Here is a 26937-nt window from a genome sequence, read left to right on the forward strand (position 1 = left end):
TGTCTATAAATTTATCATACTTTATTTCAAACTATTAGAGAAAAGAAAGAGAAAAATGTTAAATAAAAATACAAGGTGAAAACCATTTTGATTATTATGAAATAAATTCAAGTTTAGTTACACAGCTTCTTTGTGCCATTTCCCTTTTTACCATCTAAACATTTGTTACCAGCTTACATCTGGAACTAAGAATTTGGCAATCAAAACACCCCTGAATAACTTTTTGGTTAGACTGAAATCCAGTGTAGTTTAGTACTGACTAGAGCCATAATTTATGGGGAAAAACACCTTGTTTTTTCAGTCATTATTGCAACCCCATCCTTCTTTCACCTTTCTGAGCATGGAACTATCAAGTGATGCAAACGTGCTCTTTAATCAGCTTTAATAGACATAGGGAAAAAAATAACGTAATACTGCAGTGTGGATCCAAATATGTTCTTTCCATAAGTATACCAAAAGATAATATAGCCATTGCTTTTCTTCCCTCTGCTTTTTTGCCCTGAAATATGTGGTACTTGATTTCTTTTGTAAGTATGCATGCAGAATTCATACACAAACTATGTCTCTCAGAGAAAATATAATATAAAAAATGTCTGTCCTGATATAACAGTCACAACATGTGCTGTGGTTTGTGACCATAAAAACTTCAGAGAGAATGGAGACCATCTTTTCTGTTCACCAGTGAAAGCCCTTTATCACAGAGTCCAGCTTTCTGTTAGAGACAAATTTTTGTGAGAAAAAAGCTGAGAAACTGATAGGCCACTGAACTTTAAAATTTTCCTGCTCATCTGATCCAGTTTCTGTGCTTTCAATATCTGAATCTGTGGTGAGAAATTAAGTTGCACATTATTGTTTTTTTAGACTCTCATGACCAAGAATTTTTGAAGTCTGTATCAGTAACTAAACTTAATTACCTGATGTATTGTCATGAAGCAGTGGACAAAGAAACAGTGTTTAAGATTGCCCCTTCCTGGAAATGTTCAAGGCCAGGTGGGATGGGGCTTTGAGCAACCGGGTCTGGAGGGAAGTGCCCCTGCCCATGGAAAGGGATTGGAACTAGATGATTTTTAAGGTCCCTTCCAACCCAAATCATTCTATGTTTCTAAGATGCGAGTCAAAATGACATAATTCCCTTCTCTCCCAATGAAAAAAAAGAATGAAATATGGAAATGTAGGGCTCTTTCCTTACTAATATAGTAACAGTCTTGTCTCAGACTTAAAAACTGGTACTTTCTAGTGTAATGTATATTAATTTTTCCTTACTGTGAGTTGCCCTCCATAAAATTCTCCAGTTTCTACAGCTGAAGAAGTGTCTAGAGCGCAATTCTTACAAGGAGCATCTGAGGGAACTTGGGTTGTTTAGTCTGGAGAAAAGGAGGCTGAGAGGAGACCATATTGCTCCCTACACCTACCTGAAAGGAGGTTATAGCAAGGTGGGGGTCAGTCTCTTCTCCCAAGTAGCAAGTGATAGGACAAGAGGAAATGGTCTCAAGTTGCACCAGGGAAGGTTTAGATAGGATATTAGGAAAAATTTCTTCACCAAAAATTTTGTCAAACATTGGAACAGGCTGCCCAGGGAAGGGGTTGAGTCACCATCCCTGGAGGTATTTTAAAGGTGTGTAGATGTGATGCTTAGGGACATGGTTGACTTGGTAGTGCTAGATTAATGGTTAGAGTTGAGTAGAGGTTTTTTTTCCAACCAAAACGATTCTATAATTCAAGACCAGGTGGTGGTGAAGCGCTGAAGGTGACCCAGCTGCTCAAGGAATGCCCTCAACAGAGCTCCTTGATGATCCGCTGCCTTTCAGCAAGCAAGCAACCAGCTCAGCATCCTGGCTTTCACAGCACAGGACAAACATTGCAATGGTTATGTTGCTCTTGAGAATTCAGATGGCAAAGCTTTGGTGAAGATAACATAAAAAATGGCTGGCTTCTTAACGGCAAAGCCCTCTCTCTTGATATCAATAATACAGGGGATATTCCTGGGTTCCTGTCTCTCTTTATCATCTGTAAATACATGTAAAAAAAGAATAAATTTTGGTCAGTAAACCAAGATCTTAGTAGTAAAAAGGTATTTTTTTGCAAAGTTTAACCTATCTTCTCATGAAATAAATCATTAAGTTTCTCAGTGGTCTCATGATTAGGGATTCTGATTCATAAAATATACCTTCTTGTAAATTGAATCTTCTTCAGCTAAATATGCTTTTGAATTTTTAAAAAGATAGAGCATTTTCAATTTTATATTTCAGAACTACAGTCATATTTTTTTGGTTGTCAGATCAAGGCTCATTGCATCTCCGCATAGCAAAAAATGGATCTTTAATTCCTTTGAAAATGTTTATAGTTCAGAATCAACACCTTTTTGAAATGCGCTGTAAATACTTGCTTGAAATAAGGGCTTTGTTCTTGAAAGCTAACCTTAGAACTGACCTGGCCTTTATGACTCTGACTTGGAAATTAACATTGCAGAGTTCAGAGAGCACACTTTCCTCAAAAATACTATTTTTGTTCCAGTTCTTTTAAATATAATAACTCGTGGAGTTTTCAGCTAGTACATTTTACAAAGGAATTGTTTATGTATGAATATAAATAATTTTTTGATCCTTTCTTCAAATAAGTTGAAAGTAATATTTTCGGACTTGAGTAAAATCCTATGAATTATATTGCCTTTACCTGGATAGGTGCTGGCATTTTAGGAATCTCACTGTTGACTCTCAGGCTCCAAGTCTAAAATAAGTGCTCTTTTAATGTTTTCCACTAGCTCTAATATATTATTACAAATGTTCACTTTGCCTTGTTCAGTTTTCTTTGCTATTGAAATTGGCATGACAATTGAGGGTTCTTCTGGAATTTCAAAATTCAGTAGGCCATTTAATTTCAGTCTTCTGAACTTTACAGATGTAACAGCCAGCTTGACTTTTAGTTGCCTTCTGGAAGTGAGGCAGGGAGACTTGGAGAACTTAGCTTGAGAATCTACTCTGAAAATATTATTATTGGAGCTTTGTTATCACACGTTACCAGTGACTGGCACATTGAACAGTTTACAGAAACTGAATATCTCTCTCATACAGCAAACATTTTCTGTTTTGAATTGCTGAAGTTTTCCTATTCATGAGAGTCCAATACCAAGATAGTGTCTTCCATAAAATTTGTATCATCTGACTAGCTTGTTTTTTTCATAGATTCCTGGTGATAAAACAGATTCAGGTTTGAAGTTTAAAGATGTTTTCTCCTGTTTAGTATTAGTTCTTGGTTACAAATAATTAAGTCTGTAATCTTTTTTTTCTAATTCTTGGATCATGATTCCTGGCAATGTGAAATGTAGTGTATGAAAAATGACATGAATTTACTGGTCATCAGATTTTCAAAGCTAGAACTCAAAAGGAAATATTGCTTTTATGTAAAGCATTCACCTGTTTTGCTGCCTTGTTCTTTTCCTGAGATAAGAAATTATAGGCATTATTTCACTTTTAGAAATACATTTACATAATAAATAAACCTTAGAAAAGGGCATAGGAGTGATTGAATGAAATAGTTTTGATGGTTAGACATTAAAAGTAACAGCTAAAAGAACACACAGCAAACTATACCTTTATTATTCTTTTTAGGACTAGAGTGGGCCACAAGATCTCCCAAAGGAATATGAACTGATAAATTTCTCAGTTGTGATATGATAACTTACTTGCAACTTTGTTTTACCTGAAGAGCCTTCACACTAGGAAGAGAGTGTTTAGCTGGCTCTAACTGCTGTTGAGGATTTCGGGTACCAGGGGAGTGGCTTCAGAGTAAATTGTCAATAGAGCAGTAATGATCTTTCACAATCAGATGATGTAATTGTAAAGAAATCCCATTTCCCACTGTTATTTATAATAAGCCAGAAGACAGTGTAATGTAGAGGTGAAATTTCTGATGTGTAGACCATGTACACAAATGTGATGCCAGGAGCTGAGAACTGAGGAATATGGTATGTCATGGTAGGAAAGTTCTCAAAAGAGGTAAAGAGGGAAGAAGTATTTGAAGATGAGGTTAAAAAAATACATAAAAATAAAATACTTTGACATAGAAATATCTGTCTGAAACATTTTTTATAAATCCAACAACACGTAAAATTAAGTTGCCTCATTTGAGAAACAATTCTATGTAAATGCCATTAGAAATGATGCTAGTGGAGTTTAATATCTATGAAAATTTAGAAATGTAACATAGTAATGAAACTCTCTGCTCTGGACATGCTTGTAAATCTCCACAGTTTTCATTGTTATGTAATCAATTTAGTAATGCATACAGCCATGAAAATAATGAGCTAATCAACTATGCTTTGTACATGATAAAGCTATTCACTAACTGTAATTTAAAAAAAAAAAAAAAAAGCTACAAAATTATAGTCTTTAAAATTAAGAAAGTCAGGAGAAATTTATTTTATTTCTTCTCTGAAATGCTTTTTTAAAGCATCATAGTCATTGCCCTAAGAAGACCAAAGGAAATGATGCACTATAGGAAGTACAGGAAGAAGTCTGGATCTAGGGAGTGACAGAGGAGATATCCTTTGCACTCTAATGTTATGTATTGCTGTCTGTTCATGAGCTTTTTATTGATTGTTTTTTTATTTGTGTAGATTGCTTAGATTTTTATTATATTTTTAAACTTAAGGGTTATGAAAGAATTATGTTACTATGTCTGATGAGAAATGGATGAGCAACCTAAATATTGCATTTAAAAAGAAGAATGACATAACATTTCTCTCTTCAGCATTGCTTGTCTGAACTGGACGCAGGATGCAACTGTCATGAAACAAGGAGGACACGCACATAATCCCTCCTCAGTGTTTCAGTGAATTTTCCCCTTCAGGCAATTTGGTTATTTAAAGATGGTTAAAAACATGAATGTGTTTGTTTTTTTGCCTGCAGAACTGCTTCATATTTTATTTTGTCATTCATGCTTACAGTGGGTGAAATACAACTGTAGCTTTCAATCTGAAAACCAAGACTGACCAGCTTGTGACTTGGTACATAGACTGCAAAGTGTAATAGGAAGTTCATGGCTAAGAGGAGCAGAGGGGGTTAGGAATTGGGAAGAGGAGTTGGAAGGATAATGGAAAAGACAACAGAGAAACTGGTATTGAAGGTGTTAAGAGACAAGCAATCACACGGAACCTAAAAGTAAGGACAGGAAATTAAATAGGAAGAATTGGATAGGCAGTAAATGAAGTGATATAGAAGAAGAGAGGCCAGAGCAGGAAGGAAAGAGTTTTCACACCAGGGGAAAAGTTAGTTCTGTCTAGAACTTAGCTATGGTGAGGAGTTTGAAGCATTCATTGCACACGTTTAGGTAACTGAATATGCTTTTACTGGTAGCCAGCAGAATAGGTTGAAAGTCACTACAGCAGAAGTTATCATTAAAAATAATAAAATCAGAAGTTAAAGTTGAACATAAATTGCAGCTGTTAAGAGGAGCTCATAACGCCATGTATTATTCACAAGGAGGTTTTTAAGCCTCCAGCATAGCCTGCAGCATATACTCCATATATTGCAATGTGTGTTGCATTTATGTTTTCTAGGCTTTATTTGTAAACTAATTTGGAAGGTGGGAAAACTTAATATTAATTTAATAAAGTGTTTGTTTTCCTCTGTAAATTCTGCAGTAATGTAATTTGTGAAATGCAGGCTATTCTACTCTTAATGCACTTCTATTGCATTTTATGAGTCGTGTCCAAAAGAAAGGAGTGGTATGTTTCAGAGATAAAAGAAAACAAACAAACAAAAAAGAAACCAAAAAGAAATATAATGGTCTATTTTTTACTAGACAAACTGATCAAAAAATGTAGTGGTGTCTCATATGGTAAAGCAATATTAATTAGCCTAGGGAACAAAAGAATGGTAAGAGAAAACTCATTAATCTATAAATGCCTGTTGTTTTGTTCCTAGGTTCAGACATCGTTCAATGGTTAACGAAGAACTTATCTATAGAAGACCCAGGTAATTTCACTTTTTTTCATGTCTGAAAATTCTAGTTTGTCATTTTATGTGATAGGACCTGACTTTGTCTTCTGTTGCAGTGAGGGTGGCCAGGCAGCATTTGACAACTATAATTTCAATAGCAAAACAGACAGCATCAAACCTTAGAAACCTTTGCTAAGAACATGAGGATTTTGGTTATCTGTTTTATTGGAGCATGTACCAGGAAACAAGATGATGGACAAAAATAAAAATTATAGCTGCTTTAATTAGTAGAAAGTTAGTGTAAGTTCTGCTCCGTGAGAAATTTACTCGATGTCATGCAAAATAGTTTGTTAAACATATGTTGCCCTCTTAACATCATTTTTCAATATATATAAAATAAATAGAATTAATAAAGTCTGCTCTTGTGAGTCTGCTCTTGTGCTGTTACTGAGAACTTCATTTCAGTTCTTAAGTTTGGGCACTTTCGTAACATCCTAAATGGAAAGGAACCCTAGTTCCTTCAGTCAACTTTTTCTTTACTAAAACAAGAAACTAGTGAGAAGGAAGTGGCTCTACAGTACATTAAAACAAACCAACAAACAAGCAAACCAAACAAAGAAAACCAAACCAACAAAACCATTATGTAGTGCAAGTTTTTTCATTTGTTTTGCTTCAGTACCATGTAGTGGAAATGAAGAAGGCTGCTTTATGGATAGTGGGACAATAAAAGGCAGGAGAAGGTCTTGCAGCAATATTTGCTATCACTGTGTTAATAAGTGTAAAGCTTTTATCTGAAAACAGCAATTTCAAGTAAAAAATAGTTACTAGTATAAATGGCCAGTCAAAAAAACCCTGCACTTTTTTCATACATGGAAAGTAATTTCCTGTGGAAGATTTGAAAGATTTTGGCTTGCTACAGTAAATATCCATCAATAAAATAAACTGGAGATGTAGAGTGGATTCTGCTAAATTGTACCAGATTTGGAGTTATTTCAGTGGAGCAGAGTAGATCTTCTGCCCAGAATAGCTGTGTGCAACATATAGTTGCTTTTATATTGTTTGCTTTTCATATATGTACTTTAAAAATATTTCTGTTTCAGCCTACAATTCATCTGTATAATTTTAAGAAACAGAAATTATCTAAATTATTTTTAACATGGACATTTAATTTGGTCATAAAAATAAGCCTGATCTCAACCTGAAAAGAAGCAATTACAGTTTACAGAATTGCAAGGGCTTGTGGTTTGGTGCTTAGACATGTGTTTGCTGAATTGACCATAACAGGGTAAGTGCTGACTCTTCACTGATGGTGCCAATTACCCTTAATGCGGAAAATCTACTCTGTTTTTCTACAGTGTGTTTTTCTTTTTTTAAAGTGATAATTAGTGCTGTGATATGTTCCAGATTGACCACACTAGAGACTGAAGTCTTAGAGGAAAAAATAGAACAAAGAAGGGTAGATGAACTGATTTAAAGGTGTCAGCTGAAATTGCCAAGACTAATTCTGTACTTTGTTCTTGCACTGATTTTTTTAATGCCCTTTGGGCAGACATTTAATTTCTCTATTCTCTAGCATGCCAGCTTGCTAATGGTAAATCATGCTGTCATCTTAAAGGAGAAAAGACAGAGTCAGTTTTCTTTTATTTTCATCATGTAAATGTGTGTTATTCACAAACACACATTTCACCCTTAAATCAGCTCATCAATAATTTCTATATAGGTGGCTCAGAAAGTGCCTTTAAGAGTTGATATTGTGTGAAGCCATCATCCCCTTGTTCCTTTATAGTACCCTAACTCTTGACTGTGATTTTTTAAATTTACTTCTATCTGCAAAGCAAATTGAGTTTGACTGAAGGTACTTCATGATTGGGTAGCTACTCTAGAATGCACACCCTTTTCATTCAGATTGTCTTGATCCAGCTCATTTTGGCAGTATGTTGAAGGACTTTGCTACTGCTTGTAGGCAAGAATTACACTAAAGTATATATGACTAAATCAATCACCCTTTGTGATTTTTCAACTTCAGTTCTTGCCATAATTTTTTTTTCCACCTGACTGATCTAGCTAATTTGTATTTGGTTGCTCACCATCAGCCATGTAAACTGTGGTCACTGATCCAGTGCAATAAAAAGGGAGGATTCAGTAGCATGACATCTGTTTGTGTTTCTTCTACCTTTCCCACCTCTGCTTTGTAGTAAAATCTCTCTCCAGCAGCTGCTGTACTGATAACAACCTTGATAATACACCATACTTGCTCTAAAGAGTTACAAGAAATAGATTAGTATTTTTATTTATGATTTGAGTTTATGAAAGTGCACTAGAAAAACTGGTCATGTCTAAGTTATTTCTGCCCTTTTCGCTATGCGATAAGGTAGCAGCGAAGGGCAGGAGCCAGAGGAGATGTTCTAAATTATTGTCATCTGGGACACAGTGCCAGACAGTTGCAAGTGGAGAGAGGTTCTTCCAGAGTTTGCTAACAGAGAAAAGACCCTCTTATGAAAAGGAAGAAGGAAGGGAATGCTTATGTTTGCAGCTTTTGCATTAATAAAAAATACATAGAGTAGAATGCATCCCATTTATCAATTTAACTAAAAAAAAAAAAAAAAAAAGTTGATAAAAGGGGTTTACTCTGCCTGCACGCATACTGTAACCCTCATAGTAGGAACCAAGGAACACCAAGACACTCAGTTTTTTCATATGTCTAATGGAAACTTGGGCACATTTTGTCCAATGAAGCAAATCTCATTAAGTCAAGTCTAGTGTAAATAACTTTCTAACTTTCTTCTACTGGGTGAATTTTATCTGAGCTTATCAGGTCCTGTAACATCTAAATGGAATAATGACTTTCATTTCAGATGAACTGAAAGAAATAAAACTTAAATCCTGTTTGGGAATAGAAAATGTCAAAATGTACAGACACTGCTTTAGTACCAATGATATTAATGTTGTGATACTCAAGCAAAATAAAAATGTATGGGTCAATTTTCCTTTTGTTGTATGTAATGTGGGTGGCACTTACCTGTGGGTGGCAGTCGGTGGGCTTCTAGCCACTGCTGGGGTTTCAGGACTACAATGGTAAGTGTTCATGTGCAGAGGTAATTTTATTTGCCCAAATACATTATATAGATTTTGGAAATGGTGAGCATAGGTGTATTGCCTGTAATTCAATGTGATAAATCAGATTTAGTGGATTTCATATTTTTCCACTGAAACTTCTTCCAGTTTAGTACAATCTGTTACCTTGTGTAGATTGCATGTGTTAGGAGTGTCTCTTCAAAGACCACAGAGGGCAGCAGAGCCAGCCTGGAATGAGTTTCCACCCTACCTATGCGCTGGTACTGTTTGAGCAGCCTCTTTTCCACATAGTTACTGTTGAAGATGAGTAATATGTTTCTAGGTCGGCCAGTATATTTTATTGCTTGCAGAGAGGTGGTAGGCTGTATCAGTGCTCATTCCCAATCTGCTTTCTTGAGCAGGTATTTATTCTAATATGCTTAGTAGTGCAGCAGCTGTTTAAAAATGAACATTTTTTTTACACTTGCAGGGAAGAAATGGAGTTTATGGACGATAGAGATGCAAAGAGTTCATGGTATCAGTGAGAAATCACTTCTTTTACATAGGCAGTTATGTGAAAATATCACAACTTGTTACATCATACTAAACCTATTTAAATAAAATTCCTCTTACCTGGTTGCCTTAAGGTGACATTATTTTACAAGATACTATATAAAAATTTTGTTTTCTCATTTCAGTAATACACTGTTTGTAGCTAGCAGGATTTATGTATAATACACCATTGTAAACTGACAGTGTCTTTAGACACCACTTAAGAAACAGTGAAAGATATTAAGATGTTTATCAATCCAATAGGTTATATTAATCAGGTACAAAATAGTCTAGATACCTAATTTTATTTAGCATTATTTTATAAACTTTTTAATTAAGTGTAAAGAATTAATGAATTTTTCCTACATAATTTATAAATTAATGTCCTTACTGAAATAATAAGTAAAGATCTCAACTATGGAATTTGCTGCCTTCTATCAAAATTTGCTGTATAATGGTAGGAATAAAATTATATTACTGCTATTTGCTGTGACCAACTTGTTTGCTATTGTCAATAGCATACTAATTCAAAAGATCATTCTTGGTTGCTTTGAGCAACCTTATCTAGCAGAAGGTGTCCCTAACCATGGCAGGGGGATTGAAACTAGATGATTTTTGAGTTTCAACCCAAACCATTCTATGATTCTGTGAAGGATTTGACTGTAACTTGTGTGTCATACACATTTCCTAAATAAAACAGAACTCTATTGATGTTTGCTTACTTTTGGTTAAAAACAAACCTTCAACTCAGTTTTAAAATTTCATTTCTCTAACTACTAGCCTTAATTCCATTCTGATGTCTTCAAAGCTATTTATTTTTAATAAGAAATAATTCATGCCTTCAATATAAGTCTTCAAGTTCTACTCAGACTTAGTGGTAAGTGTAATACCTTCATATGGCATCCATTCCTCCCTCTCTTGTTATAACCATTAAAGGTGAAATTCCAAACCCCGAATCAGGCTTTTTTTTCCCCCCCTTAGTTTTCATTGAAAATTCTCCACATTGTTCTTCTAAGGAACTGGTGTTCCCAAACTGGATGTTTCCTTCCAGGTGTTGTACCAATCAATCTCTTTTCCTTCATGCCATTGTTTAGAATATAGTACCAATATCTCAGCATAAGGCAAATATGTGTAAGGTCAATATTAACTTCTTACTGATACATCAGATTAACAAAATAACTGACTTCTTCCTGCTAGTTATAATAATCCTCGTAATTCAAAAATGTTATCTTGTCTGCTTGCATTTTAACTCTCCTCAGTAGCAGCTGCCACTTTTTTGATTATTCAGCATGGTCAGAGGCTATTATGGTACTGTCTTGTTAACAATAAACTATATATTTATTGACTTATCTAGGGAAGGACTGGAGGATCATAGAAATCATGGTCTTTTAGAGAGAAATCTGATAAGTTTCAGATATAAAGCTAATTAATAAATGACATATAATGACATCCAGCTAAAATATTTGATACAATTTTTGTGGCGTTCTTCCTGTTTGACAGCCTCCTTCTGAACCTTTGGGATCGTACCAAGTTCTGGAAATTTAAGAGGAAGAAGATTTAGTAATTCCCAATTCATATTCGCATAATTAATTAAAAGCAGCTAAATAATTGTCTGGAGACTTCATTAGCTTTCTGCTTCCTTGTTTCCCAGAGAACTGTGTTATGCAGTAATGGAAAGTGAAAGTAGGTGGAAGTGAGATTTTAAATTTGGACAACTTAATTGAATAAAAGTAGTTGAAATCCTATTTCATCTTGCCAACAGCTGCTGCAGCTATTTATAGTCAAGTAAACAAAAATGTTTTGATATTTACATGTTGTATGTAGTATTTGAGTACTGGAAGGTCTCCCCATCCCTTTTCAAATATAAGCTCTGAACTATCTGAAGCAGATGAAAACTTAAGCCTACAAGGAATAGATCAAAATAATTCAGCTATCCATGTTAACTTTTAGCATAGTCTTGATGGCTGACTGAGAATAAAATAGAAGTGAAAAGGTGTGTTTCGCCCTGGACATTTTGAAGATATTCTGACATGCCAAAATTATATCCAGAAAGAGCAATTAACCAATAAATATATTGCTTAAAAATTGCAATTGCATTTTACATATTAAAAGAGACTGCACACCAAGGGTATTTAAGCATAACAGTGGGTGTGGTTTTTTAATTTCTTTTTAATTAGCAAGCAAAAAGTATTTTGTACAGAAAAAAACCCAAAACATAGGTAGCAATGCAAGTTAGATTATATCCTATTCACACTCCAGAATACTAGAAACCAAGGGCATTTTGTACAACAAAGTCAATAGGAATGTAAGACAGGCTGCAGTAAGGTCATCTGGACTGTGAGCTGTTTCTGGCAGTGGTCAGTCACAAATGCTTAGGAAATAATTGCACAATAGAAGAGAGGTGTTGTCGCACTCCCTTGCTTTGCCTGCTCAACTCCCAACACTGAACCTTAGGGAATCCCCTGACCTGCAGGTGTTTCCAGCTTGAAATGTCCAGAACTCAGATTGTGTGATGCAGGTGTGCTATGCTGTATGCTACCGATGTCTTCTGGTATGTTTTCTATTTAATTCTTAAAAATTCATTATGTTCTGTTTGAGACTTGAGAAGACATTTTCACAGAAACATATCCAGCGACTCTAGCTTTTCTTGAGCAGCAGCAGAAGCTATCTTGCAGTCCTTTTACTGATCATGTGAACTTCAGAGAGAGGGGTCATATTTGAAAAGTTTAGCATTTATCAAAATTCAATTCCTTCTGCTGTTATATTGTCTAGTGAATCAGTACTCTGAAATTCTGCATCTCACACCTCACTTTTTACTTGCCTCATTGATGATGTACTTTCAGCATATTTTGTTATATAATCACACTCTTCTGTAGATAGTTTAGGGTGATACTGAATATTTCAGGATCTACTTAACACAGTGGTTGCCCCCCTTCACTGTGGTAACTAATCTACTGTGCCTGATCTTTGTTCTTTCTACCAATTGATTTTTCATTACTTTCTATGCCAGATCAGCTTAATTCCTTTAGAACACATTTTGGGGAATCATGCCAAGAGCCTCCTGGAAATCCAAGATAATATGTTAGCCAGATTTTCATGACCTTATATGTGCAGTAATTCCACACAGGAACACTCAGAGTTGTGAGATTGCATCCACCAGTAAACAATGTGCTGAACCTTCCTTTTCTGTCACTTTTATCTTTAGTTTTGCTAATTCTAACCTTTATTATAGTTCCTATCATGTTGTCTGTATGAGCATCTATTGTATTAATCTTTTTTCCTCACATCTCCCCTGGATATCTTTCTAAAATCTGAAGACAGGTTTTCCAGCTTTTTTTCCCTTAGTACTGAGGGTGATTTAAATGGTAAATTGCACACGATGGCTAACAGTTCAGCAATTTAGTATTTGACTTGCCTTAAGACATCGAGTGACCATTATGTTGACCCAGTTAGATGTTTTTGTTCATTTCATCAATTTATTTTAAAGCCTTTGATAATTTTTGCTGCTGCTGCTGTCATCAGTGCTATTTCTTCCTTCTACATTTAGATTCTTGCACAAGAGAATAAATAGGTCATTCATTGAGACTGCTTCTCTTTTTGTAGGAAAAAAAAAAAAAAAGCCCTTGTGAAAGGGTTTTCATTGAGCTATTTTTGCTAGTTAGTGTCTATCACTATTGCTGTATTTTTAATAGCGGAATTTATCTGGCTGATCTGACAGTTCTCTACTATTTTCTGTGTAAATCCTGTGCAACGGGGAGAAGTGAGCACTGGGAGGGGGAGTTATGACAATAGGAACATGTGATTCAGACAGTAAAAATGGTATAAAAAGGAGTTTTGCAACATCTGAAAACATTTGTTTACTCTCTCATTCTTCATTTTGATGTGGGCAGTGAAATATATTTTATTTGCCAGTCAAAGAAATTAATTGTAAATAATGGATGAAGAGAACTCTCTAGAAGTGGTCCTGTTTGTAATAACTGCCTTGGGTTTTGTATATATGCATCCCAGATAACGGTATCTGATCACCTACCGAATTGCATTCCTCTGCTGTTCTCTGAAAAGCTGCCTCCACACTCTGTGTTGATACCTTGCCTGAATTTGACGGTCTTTTTCCCTGATGTGTGTCTCAATGACACCAATTTACTTATAAAGCTTTTAACTCCTGTTGGACTTTAAAAGCACAGCATTATTCCTATTGAAAGAAATACATTATTTTCAGCATTTTTAGGTCTCAGAGTGGGGGAGGTATGAAAATTGTTACAAAGAGCATTACATTCTTCTTTGCTGTGCTGAGTGCAGTAAAAGAGGCAGTTATTTTTCTAGCTGCTGCTGCTGCATGTTCTTTGTGTAATCTGAACTGCCTGGTCATAAGTGGGTGTTCTGTGATTATGATAGCAGTGCATGACAATGATACAAAATCAACGGTTGATGTAGTACCAACTCATATCAAAACAGACTTTGAGACTAAAAAAGTGTCATGATTCATTTTGACCAGCAGTAATCATAGCAACAGTTTAGTGCTACCTGTTGCTTACGCTCACCCAACTTCAGAAACTCCCCAGTAGCTGACATCCCTCTGATTGAAGAGTATTATCTTCCATTCTTCCTCCAGGAACAAATATTTTGTGCACTGAAAAAGCCTGTCTCTACTCTTGCCGTTTGCTGGCCACTAACCCAAGTAGTGCATTGACCACACTCGTTATTCATCTGCCTTGGATCTGCCAAGCCTTAAACACAGGTCTCATTCTTTGATACCCTACCCCAGACATGTCCCTGGCTGTGGTGGGGTCTGCTGGTCACATGTCCTGGACTGTGCTCTTGTCACTGCTCCTATGCCTGTGACGTCCAGCACAGCTGGCTGAGAGGGTAGTTGGCAGGTGGCTCCCTGTGCCTTGCCTTGAGTGTGGCAAAGAAAGGGAGAAGCAGTGGCACTGTGCTGAGGCCAGGGATGCATGCCCTTGTACAGGGCATCATGTCTGAGGGAACCAGGATGTAAAATACATTTCCTGGCTGATGTCCACTTGCACAAATTCTTGGGTGTCAAGTGCCGTGGAGAATGTATCAAATATTTCCCCACTGAACGTTTGCAGCCAAACAGTTTGATCACACATCTGCAGAACCAGACACTGGAGGAGAAGAAAGTAGGAAGATTGTGTGTATTAGCAGCAATTGTAATCATTTTACGAGAATATATGAAATAATAGCATAATGATTCTACTACTGAGTAAAAGTAGTCTGTGTCCAAGATATTGGATCTTCTACAGATGCTTAAAATTGTGGAACAAGAATTCATCTGAGAGAATGCTCAAAAGTATAGCATTTGCCCTAATACTATTTTGTAAATTTATTTTTTTTTAGTTTGTCTTTAGCAAGTTTGTTCAAAAGGGTGAAGCTGAGTCTCATATTGGAGGGAAGGATGAATGAAGTGTTAGGAAATATATTATGAAGACAAGTTCAGACTGTCATTAGGGAAAACAAGACACACAGATTTTGATTTTCTGTATTTTGCCCTGAAATAGCGTGAGAACCTAAACTCAGACTAAAAAAGCTGTGGTTTCAGAGAAAGTGCCAGTGGCAAAACCAGGAAACTCATACTTCAAAGGAGTCTGGATTTCATCCCTGTATCGTTTAAATATAAAGACATGAGAGATATCAGTAATAAAATAGCAAAAAAAAAAAAGTATGTGATTTTTGCAAAACTGAAAATGGAAAAATTCAGAGTTGTAATAGTGAAATTAGAAGAAATGTTTTATAAAACCTAACTTGGATTGTTGAGTACAGAGTTAAATGCCACCATTGGAAGGCCTGATTGCTGGTGTGATATTGGTAGGTACTTCAAAAATTGAGGAGAGAGATTACAGGGAAACTAAAGGCAATTTTAAACACATTTAGGCCACTTTTCATCACCACATGCTGAGTGAACTGGTTATCTGGTCACCAAATTATGTTGTGTTCTGTTTCCTTTGTAGTTAAGTCCACCCTACACTTGCAGCTTGAATGGATTTCTTCTGCCCTGTGTAGCTGTGTATTTCCAGTATTAGCTCACAAAGACACCAAACAAATACTTCAGTGGAGAAGTTATATCACTGCTCAATGCCAGCACCCTACTCCTCATTTGTCTGTCTCATAAGACCTCAAGTTGCAACTCTGTGGGTTTTTTTTTGTCAACATGAAAGCTCACCTCAAGTCATTACATTTTGAGGTCTCAGGGGTCTGCCTTTCAAGATACAATTTTATTAAGAGAATAAAAGCCAAGCTATAGTAGGAGGTAGCAGCACTTAGTGTGTGAATTGGCTGAAAACCAGTGGGAAACAATCACATAAAAAATTTAACAGACCATGCTTTAAAAGTTCACAAGAGGAGGGTTTCTGTATTGCTAGCAGTGAGCTCCAACTTCTCTTTCAAGAACTAACTTTTATTCTCCCTTTTGATAAGTACTTTTTTTTTTTTCCTTCTCCTGTGAGTGAAGAAAGGTCTTTTGCTTGGTTTGTTTGTTTTTTCTTTCAAGAACCAATGGGTCAGCTTCCCCTTTGACACCAACTTACATGGTGGCATGACTTTTGTTATTCTTGTTTGTGTAAAATCTTTCTAGAGTTATGTTAGACATTTAGGGCAGTCCCAATTCACTCACATCCTGTTGACACCTAAGACAAGACTGGGAGTGTATCCTCAGTTTGCTGGATGTTTTTTTGTGAACAAAGTAGTCAATGTTTCAGTTATACATCATCATCTCTATACTTAGGATATGTGCATAAGTAACACCCTGCTTATAGATGAGCTCAGATTGTAAGGGTGGACAATACCATTCCTTGGGCAGATGGAGGTTCATGGCACATCTCTGACGGGTTTTCCCTCTTACCTGATGAATGATGTTCCTACTGATGCTCCTGGCCTGCTGAAGGCATCAGCAGTCATTGTCTAGCGCACAGTACAGAAAAAATCCTACCTACTTAGGTAAGCTGCTGTGGTGACAGATAACTTGGCTTGTGTTTGGTATCTTGGAATCAAGCATGAATCTCATTTTTCTGAACAGTGTTTGGGTAAATAGTGCCTCTTCCATCACTGACTCTTTTGCCCTCCCAGAAATTACTCTCCCTGAGTGCTGTTCCCTTTGCAAATTTGATTCTTCAGATGGGATAAAAGAGTGAGGTTTATAGCAATGTGAGTGTACAAGAACTTTTCTAGCTGTTTTATTTTCACCTCTTTAAATGCCAAAGTCCGGCCCAGAGATTGAGTCCCTTCTATGCTTTGTGTGAGCTTGAAAAGCAGATTTTATTTTATTACTTAATGTTAATCCTTTGCAGTTTGTGTTCACACTGGCAATGAAATGACAGCAGAAGTGAGGTGAGAGTAAGTGATAATGTCTTGGCATTCGACACTTAAAATGAATGTGTGCTTGTGAAATTCTGACTCATTGATTCTTTTTCCAGGCAGCCATGTGGCTTAGCAATGCACTTTGGTACTGTGATGTATTTTAGTTTAGACAAATAACCCAGAATAATAAACACTTTATTGTTTGATGGAAAGGGAGGTTTTAATTTGTTTGACATTTTTGTATCAAAAAGTGTATGAAGAACTTTCAAGTTTGGGTTTTTCACTGTCACTTATATCATACAGCAGTCTTAAGGACACAAAATGCCCCCAAGCCATGTTCCTTGTAGGAGATCTTTCTCCAGTATTGAGCTGCACAAAGAACATAAAACAGTCCCTGAAAATACTGTTTTAAAGAGGAGCAGAGCTGGAAAACACCCTGTTTTCCTTTCCTCATTTCCTCACAGGCTATTGCAAACCACTTCAGATGTTGTGGGACTGTAACTGTAATTGTATGATACAATTAAGTATTTTATGGATTTCAGGGTAAAAATAAATATGGAGATTACATCACCCAAAACCCTGAGATGCATAAGGGAAATGGAATCCACACTAATCAATGAAAATATATCCTTTCAAGGATTCCAAAGCACAGAAACATGGTTACTCTGAAGGAAACAAAGAGCATCCATCCTTTTTACCCCCGTCCTGTGGATGTTATAATAAGGAACAACCTGTTCCACTGATACTACTATACCCTGCAATTTAAGATGAACAGACAATAAGCAATCCATACAATTGTTATTAGAATAAGGAGAAAAGTACACTATGTTTAAAAAGAAAATAAAAAGAAAACTCAAGAATCAGGGTATGTTTTTAATTCTTTAGATTTCATCAGGTTTGCATTGTCCCAAAGCACTGAAAATTTCTTACTCTGTCTTCTATAACAAAGTGTAATAAATGTGACTAGCATTTAATGTGTCAAGATCACTCTCCTTGTAATGGCACAGCAGATGGCCAAGCAATATTAATTCTCACAAAAATGATTGGTAATCAATCTATGTACACGTGTTGTTCATCCACTCAGCTAAATAAAGTTCAACAGCAGAATGAACCATGGAATTGTAAGCTTTTTCTGAGCTTTTAGCCCAGCAATAGCATACATATTAAGAATCAAAAGTATGCCCACAGCAGTATTTTTAATTTATATAAAATATTTCATATCCTGTTGAAATGCAACAGTCTCATAAAGTCATATTTCTGTCTCCCACCTGAGGTGTTTCTTTTTCATTATTTGTTATAGCTTGCAACTCCTGCAGTACGCTGTCCTGTTTTCACTATGAAAAATTAAAACAGTGGGTTTGGTAAAACTGTTTCTTGAATATGCCATTCCACTTTTCAGCAGTATCACTGCTAGGAAGTATACCTGAAACCTGGGTTCGGATAATTGATGTCTTCAAAACAAGCAGTCAAAAGGAGAAGAAGCTGAAGTCCACTCTGTTCTACCAGTTACACCTCCATGGGCTTTATCTCCCTAAGAGTTTTTGTGTGGTATCTCTGGCTGCAGTTTTTTTATTCACTGTATAGATGTTGACTGCGATTTGAATTACGCCGTCTCAGTGATGCTGTCTGGATGGAACTGAGAATGTACCTTATGTTGCATATTCTTACACACAGAGCCTGAAGATTGGGAAATAATAGTTGTGTAGATATCATTTCTGTGTGCATCTGTGTACACTTGCCATTTAAAATGCCAGTATTTTCTTGCTTTTAGTCTATGTTCCTCAACTTTATTGAATTTATATTCTGAATACATAAAAGCATTACTCTTTGTACCTGGGAACCTTTATATTTTGAAGTATTTTTTCAGGCTTCTTTTATATTTTTAACTAATGCACTTCATAGAAGTTTTTTAGTTTTTTGAGAAGTTCCTAATCTCCACCTGCCATTCTTCCAGATGAAACATGCTTCTTTAAGTGAAAATCCTCTGACTTCACTTGCAAGAATAACTGGGGGATGCAGAAGCTGTCTGAATTGAACTTCCAGGCATTTAGGGACATAGGACTAGTCTGGTGCCAACTACATTTTCCATTTCAAGTTCATGGTTTTGTTTCCTAAATCCTACTGTTCTACTTCATTGACTTCTTGCAGTATTTCCAGTCTGATTTTAGCAAACTGAGTTGTATAACAAAGTCTTGCCTTTGTTGTGTGTCACTGGACAACTTCTTGCCTTAGATTAGAAACATCCTCAGAGCTGTTTCTTTCTGTGTAGTTCTACTGCTGCTGTGCAGAGAACAGCAGCATTAGGTCCCTACCAGTTTGGTGTGAGGCAGGGTTACATTGGTTACAATTTTGTGGATGTTGTTCACCTGTTTGAGCTGTATTTGATTTTTAGATTATTCAATATCTGTGCAAAGAGTACTGATAATGCCTTGGTTATACAGTTACCCCATTGTCAGATAACACCAATGGAGAAGATTTTAGACTTTTTAAGTGAATATTTTTATTCTTATGCCTTACAAATTCCCAAGTGTGAGCTACAGTAGGTCCTAGGTTGTTATTAAAAAGGTGTATTTGTGCATTTACATTATGCAATGCTGGAATAATTTACTGGATTCATAGCCATAAAAAAATAAAATTAGTTGTCTGTTAGCTGAAGGAACAAAAGAAGAGATGTGAGACGTTTATGTCCCTATTAACTCTTAATGGCTAAAGGGACAGAGAGATACCTTAACACTGAGTTAGTGTAGATTGGTCATAGATAGCACAATGGGATTGCTTGAGGTGAGAGTAAAACCACCTTAGTCTCCATATATAACTGCAGAAGAAATATAGGTTCCTATTGGGAATTATTCAACCTTAATTACCTGTCTGGAAAAGGCCAGGTTGCTCTTTCCATTTTTTACACAGAGAACTAGTAGTGACTATATACTTGTGTATATGACTCAGCCATCACTGAGAGAAATACAAGCTTTTACTCCTACTGTAACCAATCTTGCTAGGATTATAGGCTGCTCTGGCAGGAGCTCTCAAATAATTTCCTTTCCAATTGTTTCCATCCTTTTTTCTACTCCTTGTTCCACTTCTGCTTAACCCACCTAGAGTCACAGAGTCATAATATAATTTAGATTCAAAGGGACTTTGTGAGAACTCTAGCCCAATTCCTTGCTTAAAGCTGCATCAAATGTAAGGTCAAACATTTTCCCAGGTCTTTATCCATTCAGCTTTTGAAACCCTTCAAGGATGCAGACTGCACAGTATCTCTAGGCAGCTTGTTCTGCTTCTTGACTAGAGTCAGAACCATCCCTGGTTTAGTTTATTAATATTGTATTTATTTTTATTATTATTTTTTCCTTTTTTTTTAATTGCTATGCAACTCCATAAAGAGCTTGGCTCCCCTGTTTGGTAATCTCCTTTTAGGCATTGGAATCGTGCTGCTAGAACCCCCAAAACCTTTCTTTTCAGTCTAAGCTAGCCCAGCTGCCTCCTTTCTGCTTCTTACAGGGCACATTCAGACCCAGCCATCCTGGTGATCCTCCAGTGACTTACTCAAGTTTCTTCATCCCTTTCTGGTATTGCAGTGGACATATTATTCCCAGCTGGACATAATTATCCAGATGTGGTCTAAAGATTGCTAGGTAAAGGTGAATATTGTGAGGTCCTTGTGCACTTGAAAAATATTACAATTCAGGATCCAGGAAGAAGATGAAATAAAACTGGAGCCTCTTTAGTTTCTGCTAAATCTGAAGAAAATGCTCTCTTGTCTGCATCAGAGCTCCCTGGCAAGCCTTGTCATCCTTCGTCTAAGAAATCCTTTCTTTAAAAAATGTCAGCATATTTCTTCCTTTGTTTTTCTCTTGTTCCGCAAGGATACATAATACCCACAAAAATAAAGTTTTTGGTTTTGGCAATAAGTTGCAACATGAAAAACAAATAAAAGCTTAATAAAATTGAAGGGTAGACAAAGTAAATAAGAATGAGAAGAATGTCAGCAACTGACTCCCTACAGAAAGTTTTGACTCAAAATTTCTGATGCAAGGGCTAATGGAATTTAGTTGCATTTTAATAACAACATTATGGACTTACATCAATTACGATAAAGTTCAGGTGGGGATTTGCAGACATCTGAAGCACGAGGAGCAAAGCAACTGCCTTCCTTCTCTTAAAGAGATTTTATTTTTAGGCTTGTAGTTGGAAGCAGGCTTGTTACCAAGATTGTGGCATTTTATAGCAGGCCAGAGAGCTCACTGCTGGAGAGGGTATGTTGGATTTCTCACATAATGGCTCTGCTGGAGGGACAGGAACAAGTTTGCTAAACACAGAGATCACAAGGATTACTGGGTATCAAATGAACCCTAGGAGGGCTATATGCCCTCAGTTAACTACTGCCCACATCCCTTTTTTTGCTCCTCTCACATGCTTGCTGGATTTGGGTTAGCTTAAAAATACCCCACTCCACCTCCTGTATCTCTTATACCAATGAATGTCTCCAGCTGAGAGAAAGGGAAAATTCTGGGATGCTGATGAAGTATGGGTAAATAAATAAGCCTGTTTCTTTCTCATATTCAAAATAATAATGGGTGAAGCATAAATGAATCCTTCTTTCTGTGATTGTTAGCAGGAACACAGATATCAGAACTCACATTTCTTTCTGCATGTTGATACTGATCAGATGCTGTGGTGATGTTTTAAAGAGACAGGACAAGACAGATCCATGCTGCAACATTTATGCTTGCCATTGCTAAAAGCCTAATTCCAGGCAATAAGAACAAAGAAGCTCCTTTTAGAGGATTAATATTAATATGTGAATGTTGTGGTGGTGTAATGTGTTTTCTTTAGTGCAAATATTCATTGTTACATATTCTGAGTAATTTCTGGAGTCACACTGAATTAATATTTTAGATCGAAGATCCCTCATTTTTTTTAGGCAGATCTTGCTGTTTGTATGTTTCTTATCTTTGTCTTTTTCTTCCTCCAGTTTCCTGCCATCCCCTTACTGCCTAGATGTCTAATATGGCCTTTTTATTGATCTTTTTCCTTTTCTCATCCCTGTTGTTGTCCTGTGGCAGTGTAGTCCTCTCTAGCACCAGCTTCTGTAACTGGTGGCTTTGTCATATAGCTCAGAAAACCTTGTGCTCCATTCCAAGGCTCATAATTTAAAATTAGGATGCTTCAGTGGTTATGGACCAACATTAGCAAGTTATGCTAAGAAATTTTTAATGTAACAGGAGAAATTCCTGTGCAGCTGTTTTAGGTATTGGAGTTGTTACAAGGTTGGTAAAGAAACACGGTAAAGAGATACTAGAACTTAATTACTGAAACAAGAACATGACTCTAACTGATGCTGTTCTCTTCCTATATTGTGCTCTTGTCAGCCAAATAATGACAACACTGAGTAAGAGACCTGAGGGACTGATACTGGACAGTGATGCAGTGAAAGTACAAAACCACACATAAACCTGACTGTTACATATCAGGTTTATTAATTAAAAATGTGTGTGTCTAGCTCTGGACTCCTCATTATCAGAGAGACAGGCACATGCTGGAGAGAGTCCAACAGAGAACCACAAAGAACTTTAAAGGCCTGGATCATCTTTACTTCCAGAAAAGATGCTGTTCAGCCTGGAGAAGAGAAGGCTCAGGGGGAGTCCTATCTCTGTGTATAAATACCTGGTGGGAGGGTGAAGATGGAGCCAGGCTCTTTTCAGTGACAGGACTAGAGTTAATGGGCACAAGCTGAAACATAGCTGGTTCCTTCTGAACATTGGGAAACACTTTTTTACTGTGAGGGCGACTGAGCACTGGCACAGGTTGCCCAGAGAGGTTGTTGAGTCTCCCCCCTTGGAAGTATTCAAAAGCCATGTGGTTGTGGTCCTGGGCAACTGACTCTTGGTATCCCCGTGTGAGCAGGGGCGTTGGATAAGATGAGCTCCAGAGATCCATTCCAGTCTCAGCCATTCTGTGATCTTTTGTTCTTTTCTCAATAGTAAGAAACTTTTAAGGAAATCTCTGTCCTTCAATGTAGTTCTCATAAAGCTAGTGAGGAAGATAGGCAATTGAAATAAACTATTTTAACATGTAATCTGAAACTGTTCTGATGAGAAAAAGCAGGCTGCACCATCAGGGTAAAAATGATAGGTTTTTTTCAACTTCAAAACAAGTGAGTGAACATTGCAGTAGCTACCTACTAATGCTGATATAAATAGTGGAAGTGCCGCTACAAGCGGGACATTTGACAGCTGTTCGTTAGGGAGAGTCAAGAGGCTTGTTCGGTTGCATCACTATATTACACAGAAAAAGACAGTGCTTTCATGATAGCAGGGCATTGATGGAGAGTCAAGTGGTTATTTGCAGGAGATAAGGTGAATCTGAAAAAGAAAACTAAACTGCTGAAAATAAGTTTTGTTGGTTTTTTTTTGTCTGTCTTTTATTCTTCAAACAGTGGAAGCTCTACATTTGGGAACACTGATGGCAGCACATGGCTATTTCTTTCCAATCTCAGACCATGTTCTAACACTAAAGGATGATGGCACCTTTTATCGATTCCAGGTTAGTGTCTTCAATATGTTCTTGACTTGCACAAATGGAGCCTTATATTAAAGTTCTTACATAAAGGTTCATAGCAAATTTTAACTATACTTTGTCTATTATGTAATCTAGTAAATGGTGGCAATGCCCCATAAAGTAAAAAGTGGATGAAGTGTTTTATTTTGAAATTGAGTCAGTAAAGTGTTAAGATGATAGTGACCCTGGAAAAAGTGTGATAATGCTGAGTGTGGAAGAATCTCTCATGAAATAAATTAACCTAGTATTTTTGAAATATAGTGAAAGAAATTAAATTATCTTATTGACTCTTACTTCTAACATAGTCTTAATTTGGAAAGGTGGAGGTATTTTACTTATAAAGCCTATAGCAGAAATCAGATTTGAAAGAGGGTAATCTTTATATTCTTTCTTAGGTAAGGATTTCCTTATTGGTAACACAGTAATACTGAAGTACTGTGTATTCTTGAAACACATGCAGACACATTTCTACATTAATCTCTCAGTCCTGTTGCATACAACAAGCATGCAGATGCTTCAGAACAAGCTGGAAGGATGATTATGTATATGTATGTATATCTATATTATTGAGATACCTATATAGTTGTATTTTCTTACATTAGATTTCAAACTACAGGCTTGGGGAGCAGGAGTGTTGCTATTCTAATAATGAATAGCAGGCTAGAAGTTTGGACAGCAATACCAGCTGTGACTTGAAACAAATATATTTTCACAGTAACTGATTACATATCCTAGAGAAGGAATTAACTTTGCCATGTGCCACCTTTAACAATGGTGTTTGTGTTCTGTATTGCTCTTCCTATTAGGTGATCTTCCTGATAAGTATCACCAATAGCTTCTCTGTGATCTTGCCCAGATATTTATTGCTTTGAAATGATAAGAAAATTATCAATATGACATTGATTATATCAATACCATAGTTTCGTAATCCTGCTCTGTTCTAACTTTCCTAAATACTCAAAGAAAAATAATACCTGGTAGAGGAAAATTGTCTTTGAGATATTTAAGTCTAAACTTTGTCTTAGACCTTGTTTAAATAAGAAGCTATCAAGAATAAAATAAAATTGAGATAGTTTGGACCTGAAGCTTCAATGGTGGTTAGACTGTAAAATTGTATCAGTTGATATATATCAGGTAAGGATTTGGTACCTATTTGACATATGGATAGGAAATAAGATAATTCCCTCAAGTGTTGCTCAGTTTATATCTGCAGTATTTTGGTTGTTTGCTACTCTGTGGCACCTTTTTTATTGCTAGCAATGTTAAAACAATGCAATTTTAGCTGTTTATGTACAGCACGAGAAAAAATTCGTAGTGGTGTCATACTGTTAGCTGAAGTTGTGTCAGCAAAATTTGTGTCATTACAATTCCATATTCCCCACTGAAATAAGAGTAATACAAAATTTGTTTACTGTAGCTGTTAAATTAAACTACTGCTCAATGGGGAGGAAATTTTTACTGTAAATGTGTGGATTTTGGACTAGAATAATTGTTCAGGTGCTTTGGAAATAGGACCCCCTGAGTACTGGACAGGATTCACAAATTTCTGGATATTTTAATAGAAAGAGAAAACCCTGCACCTGCCAGCAATGAAAAGTTCAGTAGCCTGCAGAGAAATGTCTGTGCAATACAAAGACCCAACTTAACCAAAAACAGGCTAGCTACAATAATGTTCTCCCTGCACCTCATTTTTTTGTTTTCCAAAGGGTGACTTGTTTCCTTCTTACAGTAAAATTACTTCCAGTTTGTTTTAAACAATCTCCTGTTGTATAGAAATAGCTAAAAGCAGTCAAGATTGTGCTTCATTTCCTTAAAAGCCCTTTTACAGGCAAAATTATACTTTATCAGCTATTACTCTTGCCATCAGGAGGGCTGTAAAACTAGTTGCACCTGCTTTTTTAAATAATATGGTCTTAGAAGTAAAAAATAATTCTGGATCATTCTTTGACCTACTCAGGTGTAATTAGGTTAGCTTCTTTGATAGCAATTCAACTCTAAGGGAATGGATCTAAATATTAATTGCCTTACTCAGAGAGAAGTAATTTTTTGTTAGCCTTAACAAGGCACTGCAGAATATTTGAGGATAATGTTGTTTTCTGAACCATCTGCTGCATAGCTTTTGGTAATTTAAGCTGCAGACTAGAGAACAGTCTGAATACCTGCTAACTCTCCTCTACCTGAGAGAAAATATTTTTGAGGAGCCCAAATAAGAAAAAGCAAGGTACTTCCAAAGCAGGTCTTGGCATCAGGCATTCTTCACTGAGACCTGTCATCCATGTCCACATAAGTGATAATGACTGTCCTGGTGAGGAATGCCCTATTTACTCTCTCAGATGCTAAACTTCTATAATAGCCTCCCAGGGAAAGACGTGTTGATTTCTTCTACAGATTGCATGTCCACACTAAATTTATCAATATTCATGGTGAAAAAGAATGTTTCTTAATGCCTAATACAATCTCCTAGGATACTTGAGGAATGTGATAATGGAACTGCCTTTTTTTTTTTTTTAGATTAATTTCTTTTCTAATGTAAATTAAATTTCTGATATGAAGTTTAGGTTCTGCTGTTGTTTTGTAGCTTTTAAGCTGAAAAGCATTAATAGCTGAGAAAAAGTGTGAAAATGGGAACAAAGTTTCTAGTGAAAGCATGAGTCTGGTGAAGATAGCAGCAAAACACATGGATTTTGTCAAGATAAAAATTTCATCGGTGATGTCTTCTCCTGTTCTACCACTGGGAACACTTCCTTGACAAAAGCATTTAACCTCTCTGGCTTTTTTTCCCCATGCCTGAAATGGGAATAGCTGTACAGCAATCACCGTAAAAATCTTCTAATATTTTTGCTGAAGAATAGTTTAGAGTGTGAAGCGTTGTGGATCTTTGTGTCTCAGGTGGAATTACATGGCTCCCCACATCTCTTTGTGTCAGCCCTGCTCAGCTGGTTACCTCTTGGCTCAGTCCTGGCCTCTGGGCTGGCCTCTGACTATTCTGAATACTGAGGCAGTGGTTAATGTCACAGCTCCTCCAGCCACTGTCCACAGCCTCACTGGATCATCTACTCCACCTTGAGGGAAGGATTTTATTGAAAGCCAGATTTTAGCAATTAAAAAAAACAACCCAACCCAACCCAACAAACTCCAAACAAAACAAACAAACAAACAAAAAACAACCAACCAAAAAAAAACCAGGTTATGCTATTATGCTATCCAGCAGTTGGCAGCTTTTTTAAAATTTTTATTTTATTTTTTTTTTTTTAATTGCAGATGCAAGGAGTAATTCACTGTCTCTCAGCTCAAGCTCAGCATATACGGGGTCTGTTTAGGTTTCACAGAGGGCAAAACCATTTCAAACCCATGTGTCTTTCTGACTACCCTTTTGGTGTCCTTCTTTCTTTTTGAACTCCCTGCTCATTCAGACTTCCTTCCCACTGCTTTCTGTGCTCATCCCCTTTCCAGGGTAAAGAGGAGTCACAGAGCCAAAATCTTTCTTGTTTCCAGCTTCCTTATTCTCAGTTTTAAC

General features: G+C 36.5%; 1 protein-coding gene across 7 annotated transcripts in view; it reads left to right on the top strand.

The window, feature by feature from the left end:
• The window catches only part of RGS7 (regulator of G protein signaling 7), a 264913-nt gene that overhangs the window by 161294 nt on the left and 76682 nt on the right, over window positions 1-26937 (top strand). For all 7 annotated transcript variants that reach the window (XM_051615774.1, XM_051615776.1, XM_051615777.1 and 4 more), the window contains 2 exons: window positions 5925-5975; window positions 23299-23405. In XM_051615774.1, coding sequence (XP_051471734.1) covers window positions 5925-5975; window positions 23299-23405 — 158 coding nt within the window. The remainder of the gene's footprint in view (window positions 1-5924; window positions 5976-23298; window positions 23406-26937) is intronic.

The sequence above is a fragment of the Apus apus genome, chromosome 3 (genome assembly GCF_020740795.1).
Source record: "Apus apus isolate bApuApu2 chromosome 3, bApuApu2.pri.cur, whole genome shotgun sequence".
Taxonomy (NCBI): Eukaryota; Metazoa; Chordata; class Aves; order Apodiformes; family Apodidae; genus Apus; species Apus apus.